At 38.5% G+C, this 9,556-nt stretch overlaps 1 protein-coding gene across 1 annotated transcript; it reads left to right on the forward strand.

The window, feature by feature from the left end:
- Positions 1-6,042: 6,042 nt before the first annotated feature.
- Positions 6,043-8,050, forward strand: scpp7 (secretory calcium-binding phosphoprotein 7). Its single transcript, XM_042394672.1, has 8 exons — positions 6,043-6,084; positions 6,207-6,271; positions 6,576-6,620; positions 6,909-6,956; positions 7,058-7,099; positions 7,344-7,403; positions 7,505-7,660; positions 8,006-8,050. The coding sequence occupies exons 2-8, from the start codon at positions 6,218-6,220 to the stop codon at positions 8,048-8,050; spliced, it is 450 nt and encodes a 149-aa protein (XP_042250606.1). The 5' UTR covers positions 6,043-6,084; positions 6,207-6,217.
- The last annotated feature ends 1,506 nt before the right edge of the window (positions 8,051-9,556 follow it).

Consider the following 9,556-nt stretch of genomic DNA (forward strand, 5'->3'; position numbering starts at 1 on the left):
GACAGAGATTTTTTCTGATGACAAAAATGTCATGTTTGAGGTTAGAAAACAAAAAACGTTTTCTACCCTCAACCGTGAAACCTCGAGCTGCTATCAGCCTTTCTTGGTCGAAATTAATACATTGATACAGTGACTGAATGTTTTCTGCCTCCAGCTTCAGACTGCCCCCTTGTGCATTTGTGTGTACCTACAGTCTCCGCCTGAGTCCAGCTAAGAAAACACGTCTGTTCAAACACACACACCAACTAGCTAAAGCAGCACTTAGTGGCAAAGCATGCAGTAGGATAACCCTGTCTTGTGCATGTGTGAGTTGTGCATGTGTGCTCATGTGTACACAACATGAGTACACATCACAAAGGTTAAGTCAAATTAAAAATCATTTGAAGTTGAAACACTGTAACGAAGCCTGTAATTAAGATTTCATAGCGATGAGTAGTGAAGGCAGTGGTGGCAACAACCATGACAATAATAAATAAGATTAGAGCTACTATTACTGCTGTAAATACTATTATTATCACTACTTCGCTCAAAACCTTTTGCGCACACGCACACACAAACCTTTTTTCCCCTTCCTCTCCCATCGTTCATTATCACTCCTCTCCCTCTCTTTTCATTTGCCTCCTTATTGCATTATGTTTTTTTTCCCTTTCTGCACTTGGTTGGTTGGAGTTTCTCTACCATGCTGCCAGCAACATTTCAGGGGCTCTGCTGGATCCGCCTGACATGGGGTGGCATTGGTCGAGGACTGGGTCCTCTCAAAGAAAAGGAAGTCAAGTCAAGTCAAGTCAGTTTTATTTATATAGCTCTAAATCACAACAGAAGTCATCTCAGGGCACTTTTCACATGGAGCAGATCTAGAACGTACTCTTTAATTTACAGAGACCCAACATTCTCCCATGAACAAGCATTTGGCAACAGTGGCAAGGAAAAACCTCCCTTTAACTGGAAGAAACTTCAAGCAGAACCGGGGTGTAGGTGGGTGGCCATCTGCCTGGACTGGTTGGTTTGGGAACATAACAATAATATGGTCATAACAACTTGTGATGACAACATGACCTATTGCTCACAGTGGACAGTCTTCCTCCATGATGATCTGGATGATCTGTGGAAAGTTGGGTGCAAACTGCATCCTCTTCAGTGTCAATGCACAGCCAAAGGCGAAGATACAACAACAACAACAACAAAGAAAGAGAGAAACAGCCCGAGGAGGAACTTGCTAGCTCTTTCTAACCACCCTGGTCTTGGCTGCTCTTTTACACGCTTATGTGTGTATATTTACATATCTTCATTTTATCTCTCACTCTTTCTCACTCACACATTTCTTCTTTTTTTTATTTCATCCTACCCTTTCCACCTTTTCTTTTCCTCCTTCTACAATCCCTTCCCTGCACATACCCATATATCCCCATGGCTGTTCTCACAGATACACATGTGAAAATATTTGTTCCAAATGATACAAGTATTTCTCCCACAAATGTCTGTGCTGATTAAATTACACTGTTTTGTTTTGTTGACTGTACATTTTGTTGTATCTATGTTCGTTCAATTTGTGCCATGTTTTTTTTGTTAAAATTTTATGACTATTTATTATGTCATCCTGTGAGTTTTGTCCAGATGTGCGTAGCTGTGTGCTCTGATGCATTAAACTGCTTCCCTGGGACATGAATAGTTCTTTGAATTTAACTGAATTCAATGAACAATGCCAGATAGCACTATTAAAAAAATCAGATTTCAATCATTACATTGTGTGTTAGTTGTAAAAGTATTTTTAAAATCTCATTATCAATGTTAAATCTCTGCCTGAAAGGTTATTTAAATTTCTATCATTTCATCCTTTTCTCCCAGTTTTGTTGCACATTTCACACATGTGGTGAGACCACAGAGTGAGACAGTGACACATGAGCCACACCCACAGGTGCTCTGAGTAACAGGAAAACCACATGTCTTACAGGTACTTTTGTGACTGTTTATTCATTTCTGCAGACATTACAGCATTATAATTGAGGAAAACAGGCAGTTTAGGGCATTCAGTGGATTTTCTTTGGTTTAAAACTCATTGCTTCATTCACACCACAAGATTAGATTGAATTTGTCTGTTTTTTCTGTCATGTGATTGGTTGTTTCATTCTGTGAGCAGTGCATAAGTCAGAGCCCCCTCTCACACAGGTTCATGAATTTACTCTAAGTGCTCTTAGTGAACATTCCTTGAAAGCCTTCATTGATCCCGTGGGAACCAATTTAAAACTATATTGATTTTCTTTAACTTTTGGAAATGATTATCGCAATCCTACTGTCATGTTTCACCATAATGGTTTCTGCAGTTCCAGTAAGTAGACTCATTTATTGACTATATTTCTTTTACAAATATTTAAAATATAGTTTTTTGTTTTTTATTCACTAGTTTGTTATTTATTTACATTTATTTGAATGATTTGACAGTCCTCTATCTGTTCACATTAGAGATTTTTCTTAAATATTTTTCAGGTGAGTCCCAATGTCCGCCCTCCCCTGCTGTCACAAGGAGGGGCCATTCAGCCTGTAGAAGCCACAAACCAAAATCCTAAGGCTCAGACGCCAGTCCCCACTCTCTCCGTGGATCAACCGCAGTCTGCGGTCCCCCAGCAGCAAAGTCCCCACCAGTTCCTGCCCCCCCTGCAACACTACACCTGGTCTCCAATAGGGGGCGGTGCGCTGATCGTCCCCCTGCAGCCGAGTGTCCAGGGATCTCAGCCTACTAGCCAGCCGACATTGCCACAGCCGGCTCTGGTAAGACATCGAATGAGAAAGGATGTGATGCAGAGAACAGAATATTTGACTACTTTTAAAGTTAATTTAATTTCACTTCCAAACATAACTGTTCTTTAATATCTGATATTTTCTTAATTTGTTTTATTACAACCACAGAAATAAACAACATAAATCCCAGAAGTACTGTTCAGAACACAATTAATTTTGAGTTTATTTTGTTTCTGTTTTCAGGTTTTCCCTCCCTATGGATACTTCCCTCTTTTCTCATCACCGTACGGGAATCAACCTGTGAGATATTATTAAAAAATGTCTGTCATGTGTTTGGAGACAGATCCTTCCATGCACTGCATAGAGAACTGCCTGTACTATGCTGTCCTATAGACTGCAGATACAAAAATATTTTCCAACCACAACTCTGCTTGAAATATTTCACCTGAGGGGTCTTAACATATTTCTACTGTGCATTGATCTTATTTTTTGTTACATGCTGTCAACATGACCTGTATAAGAGAACTGAAACAAGCTGAAACTCTTCCATTACAGACAGTGTCATAGAAATAAAAACATCCATCTGTCAGTAGATTTATGACCCTGAAATGATAACTTGATATTGCAACTTGAGATGATGCGCTTGTCTGTTTTGTCTTTCACATGATTTTCTGCTTCATGTGAGATTTAAATTGAAACTTGGAGTAGCAGAATATTAGAATTACAATAGATTTTTGTCATGCTGGCAAACACTTAAATGTAATTTCTTTCTCTCAAGTTCTCCCCATATGGATTCCTGATTAATCTTGAAGCACCTCTCCCACAAACTCCCGCAAATCAACCTCTGAACACTCAAGTGTCACTTGGAGAAACACCCTCCAGACCTGTTCCTTCAGCAGATCCACCTCAGCCAGTACAGCAACAACAGGTGTCTGTACCTTTATGAACCTGAAACTGACAGCAATGCTCATAAAAAATTAAAAAGATAACATATTAGAAGAATATGGCAGCAACTTACAAATTGCATTATACTCTGTCTTATTATTTTAACCCACAGAATCCCCAAATTGTGCACATGCTCCAACAACCAATGGTAAATACTTTTTGTAAATTTGGATAATAACATGATTGATGTCTGATTTCACCATGTTGTTTCTCATTTGACATGTACCTTCATTCTTTACTAGAATTCTGCTCTTGGCAGTCTCAGCTCAGAGGAGCTCGAGGTAACACAGCCAAGATTTTTTTCTGTCTCTAAGCCTGTTCAAACAATCTGCCGAGTGAACTCAGTGATCCCATTTAAGATCCAATAGTTCCCCCTCCCTGGCCTCTTACAGTATGTTTCCTCTCCTTTTTGTTTCAGATGGCAGCCAAACTGGGCCAACTGGGTGCGTACCTGCAAATGGTGCTGACAAACCCACCTGCAGGAGCCATTCAGGAGCCTGTAAGCCCGGCCGCTGGGCTGACAAACCGAGGGCAGCCAGAAGCCCTGCCAGCTGAGGGGACCTCGTCACCTGGAGTTCAACAGACACAGAGGCTCCGTCAAAGATCTGGAACAATGGCTATTGGTGTCCCTGTTGGTTTGGAGAAACCAGCGCAGGAAGTGGTCACAGTACAAACACCTGCTCAACCTAAACTGAAACCCACACAGGGAAACCCTCTCTGAGACTGCAGCCAGCCGCAAAGATGGCTAATAGTATACTGAGAAAGGATTTAAACCATTATTGATGAAAAGTGTAGACTAACAATGTGTCAATGAAGATTTTTAAGGGTTTTTGTATCATCTTGTATCTGAACATTTTACTAACTGTGAGTGAACATTTCATCACTATAATAGCTTTTTCTCTTTTTAATAAATAATATCAAATTAAAATGAACAACAAACACAGTCAAAATTGACCTGTTTCCACTTTTTAAATCTTTTAAAATCTTTTTTAAATCTATTGCTTGTTTTCATGATTTTAGTTACATTCTTATTTTAAGCCGGCAAAAAAAAATTTTTTGGTTACTTGGGGGCAGCAGCAACAAGCTTTAAACACAACACTGAAATATAATATATCACCCTTTTATTTACTTGTATATGTTGCAGTTGCCTATCTACACATCAAGTTGACACGTAGCAACATTAGCATTAATTTGTAGTCATGTTTCTGGTCACCTAATGAATGTAAGTCCAATATTCAATCTCCTTTAAGCTCTCATCTGCTCTCTACGAACTCCTGTTCCCCAAGAATCCCAAACTCTCCCTTGAAAATATAAAAATATTGATTATATATTCATGCCATTTAATTGGCACAGTGTCTTTGACATTTTCTGTTGCACCTTATTTTCTCAGCAACACCCAGTTTCATGTTCATACAGTGAGACACATTCAAAACTGCCCTACAGCAGATTTTCTACAACACACATGGCACATGTCAAGAAAATGTCATATATTAGTCTTAATCATTAACAGTAAATTTGTTTCCCAAAGTCTGAAAAGTTATCCGAGTCTGAGTCAACATGAAGTAGCTTCTCCTCTCAGGGAATTACAGTTGAACTTAAATACTTTGAATGGTACTTTCTAAATTTTTTCCACCCAGTAATGCCATAATGTAATTGGAGTGGATACAGTGGGTTGTCTAACCATCATGCTGAGACCTTTTTCTCCCAGTTCATGGATTTTGGTCCAAGTGCAACACTGAGTTCCCACAGTCTCACATTCAATGTATAAACTGAATATTTCAAACTAGCATTTTCAAACTATCACCAATTTACAGTTCGAGCCATCAAATCAGTCTATATTTAGTAAAAAGTGAATAAGTTTGAGTAGAAACTCAAGCATATTGTGATTTAATGAAGAAATGATACAGCTGTAATATAATCATTATGGTATTTATCATCCAATCATCATCAGCTATCATACATTACCTGTTATAATAGATATGGAACAACTCTGTGATAAGATGTGATATTTTAGAGTGACAACTTAAATAAAAAACAATCTACTACAGCTATAATGTTAGTTTCAAAAGGATAAATCTGACCCCTATTCATGTGCAGCCCTTTTGCTTTTATTGTGTGTAAAGATGTTGCAAGGAGGCCCCTGATATAGCGCATCGCCAAGGGATCAAATTTTGTACATTGTAATACATGTTTCAAGCCAAAAATGTATTATGAGAGTACTCACAGAGATACAGCTGCCAATTTTGAGTTGTAAAAAACAAAGTCCTTGGCCTATCACCAACATCTGTCAAAGCTTTGCTCGCCCCTTGTTTTGTCAGCAAATAAATAGGAGTAGATCTCTCTGCAGTCGTCACTCCTCTGCTCAGCAATCCTTCAGTGCTCGTGTGCTGCTGGAAAGGAAAGGTAATGTAGGCAACTAATATCATGTGATATTTTTTAAAGAAAATTTTAAATGATGCTCTATTTAAATGCTGTTTGCAGTGAATATCGTTAATCTAATAACTCAAAAAAACTCTCTTTGACAGCTTAATCCAAAATGAAATCCATCCTGTTGGCTGTCTGCATCATTGGGGTGGCTATCTGCGCCCCTGTAAGCAAACACCCTCTATTTTTCAAATATTTTTCCTTCTTATTTCTCTCACAATGTTAAATGTTACTAATTGACAAAATAATCTCACCTCCATGTAGCAGCTTTTCTGGAGCTTTCAGTTATACCACATGATATTTATCAGAAGATGCTCAAATAGTGGATGTATTTTCTGGGCAGTTAAGGACTTCGTGTGTGTTGGTTACTGCCTATATTTAACTGTAAATAATATCAACAAATACAATTTGTCTGAATTGTCAATTTTACACTGACCTGCAGTAATTTCTCCCCTAAATCCTCTTTACAGCCCCATAAGTACATGGAGTTTGACATCCATTACGCACCGCCTCAGGTACAGTAAGAAACAGCACAGATCAGCTGGTGTACATCATGACATACACACACACACACACACACACACACACACATGAAAAACCACAGTAAAAGTCACATTTTCAAACATCACTGAATAAGCCCTACACACAGGTCTGCTATTAGGTTCACCACTGATGGCTGTGTTTCTATATCTGAGCCTGATGATGCTTCTTTTACTGCTTACTCTTTATTAGTTTGCTGCTTTTTCTTACTTACTGTACAATTCAAATCTTTGTGAAACTTAAATTAAACCCGATCTTTACAGGCAGCTCAAGCCATCCCTGCTGGAGCCCCAATTGAAACTCTCGATGTTGTAAGAGCTAAATTAAATTGTTTTACAACCCTTTTAAAAAAATACATTTAACATTAATAACCACTCTTTTGTATGATAATCTTGGCTGTTTTTATTTTCAGCTCCTCCCAGTTGATGACCAGCGAATGCCTATTGCAGGACCTGTGAGTGACACAGTATAGCTTGATATGTGTGTGTATAGTAGTTTGAGATGCTTTATCGAAAGAAGTTGCAGTTAGCACCTACACTACCATCTGAATCAAAGATAATGAATACTATAGGCACTCCACCAAAATGCAGTTTCAGGGGCCACATGCAAACCTTAGAGTAGAGATGGATTATATGTGAAGTATTGGACTTTCTTAATTGCATGCGTGTGTGTGTGCTTGTGTGTATTTTCACTGAAAGGTCCAAGGTTTCATCAAGCAGGAGATCCCCCTGCCACACGGTGGTGGTACAGAGGAGGTGGTAAGTGCCTCCAGAATTGTTTTCATTTCTCTGACAGAAGTTGTGAGATCTCATTGCAACCTGATTTAAATCCTACTGATCTCGTCTTTCTCCTTCTCCAGTTGTACCCCTTCGGTTTCAGCCAAGATGCTGCTGCCCCCGTTGCTCCTGCCGATCCCGTTGCTCCTGTTGCTCCTGTTGCTCCTGTTGCTCCTGTTGCTCCTGCTGCTCCAGCTGCTCCTGCTGCTCCAGCTGCCCCTGTTGAGCCCATCATTGCTGTGAGTGGCTCTATAACACTGATTATTGGTTTGCATTGTGAGCAATTTAAGTTTATTGAAAAATCACAAAGAGTTTTTCTCTGTCAGCTGCCAACAGTATGTATGCTTCAGTTCATTTTAAAGTACAATTATATCCTCAAATAACCGCAGCAGGAAGGAAAAACTAAACTGAATTATAGTAGAGAAAAGGGCAACGAGTTTGTTCCAGTAAATAATGGAATAAACATTTTTCTCTGACGCAATAAATATTGCTCTCCTAAGGTTTTGAGAGACATCGGCTCATCAATAGACATGTGAGAAACTGTCCCCATTCCTGATTGGCTCATCAGCAGTCTGTCATTTCAGGCTCCCAAACCCAGCGGAGATGATGATGACGAAGAGGATGACTAAAGAAAGCAGAGTCGGCAGGATATGCACAACTTCGTGTACAGGCAAGTACACAAAAAATAACCATAGAGAGAAAGTGCTTTGCTGCATAATACAAACTCCTCAGAGAGGTTGTTTTTTTTTCTTAAAAAATGATTTATGAAACGAAATCTGAGGATCAAAGAATCTCTTCTTGTGTGTCTTTGAGAGAACAGTTGAGATGTATTATTCTTTTCTTCCCACAATAGGTGATGAATGCAATAAGACCAGCAACGTTCCATGGTGAATGATCACCAGCCAACACTGCTGTTTCCCAAAGTATGAAAAATGTGGTGCTATGCTTTTTAATGAAAACGGTGCTATGTACTTCCAGGAAAAAAAGGTCATGGACTGTTTCCTGAAAAAAAACAAAAGATGCTATGCCAACAAATGTAATATGAGCAGGTTTTTTCCCAGTTTTTAACCATTGCATTTATGTGTGTTTGGTTCATGAATCATATTCACCAAGCTTCACAATAATAAATGATAAGAGCTCACTCATTTTCTTGTGTTTCTTTGCCTAAAAACCTGTAACATTATAGTTAGACAAGACTAACTAAGGTTCATTTGGTTGTAATAATATTAAATTATAACTAAATGCTCAATCCACTTTAATGTTCTGTTACATTTGATCATTGTGTCATCAAAAGTAAAGATAAATCACAATTAGCATTTTGTATTGAGATTATTATAAATGACTGTAATCTCTTATATTAAGATGCAATTTGAATCATGTTCTACAAGTTAAAAAGTTACAACCACTTTAAACATGAACATATATACAAACAATAACTTTTGATAATTACACAAGTTCCACTTTTCTACTTTTACAATGCTTAAGTCAGCAGTGAATAGCCTCAACAAATTTGTTCTTCTCTGCTGCTTGAATGGTTTGGGAGAATGAATGTGTGAGTAACAGAAGAATTATCAATATTTCATATCATATTCAATTTCCATGTGTGATAGGCATAACATTGCTATTTCAGACATTTATGCCACAGTACTGCAGTTGAACAGAAGCAATAAAAGTGTCATGATGGCAGAATGAAGAGCAAGCAGATTGAAGGTGTGCTCTGCACTAGACAGTGTAATCAACCATAGACTGCTATTACACCGAAAGTGGATTTGACCACTGGTCATTTAGTAAAGCTGAAGACTAGACATCTATGCTGCACCTGCTCATTGAGTAGCATCACTCCCATCAGCTCTGGTTGGCCATCAGATGAGCTGGTACCCTATAAAAGCCAAGGTAACTCTGTGGAAGATACAATAATCATTGACATCACCTTCACAATCTTCTCAATCTCCAGTGGTGTTTTTATCGCAGACGGTGAGTTAAGACAAACTTCAACATAAATTAATTCCTGCTTTTCTAACTGGATCACAACATCTAGTGGGACTTTCTTTGCATTTTTAATTACTGTTAATGTAATGATGAACTTTTTGTAGGACTTGTACACTCTGCAAAAATGAAACTGGTCATCCTGTGCC

Source organism: Thunnus maccoyii, chromosome 2 (assembly GCF_910596095.1).
Source record: "Thunnus maccoyii chromosome 2, fThuMac1.1, whole genome shotgun sequence".
In the NCBI taxonomy this organism is placed as follows: Eukaryota; Metazoa; Chordata; class Actinopteri; order Scombriformes; family Scombridae; genus Thunnus; species Thunnus maccoyii.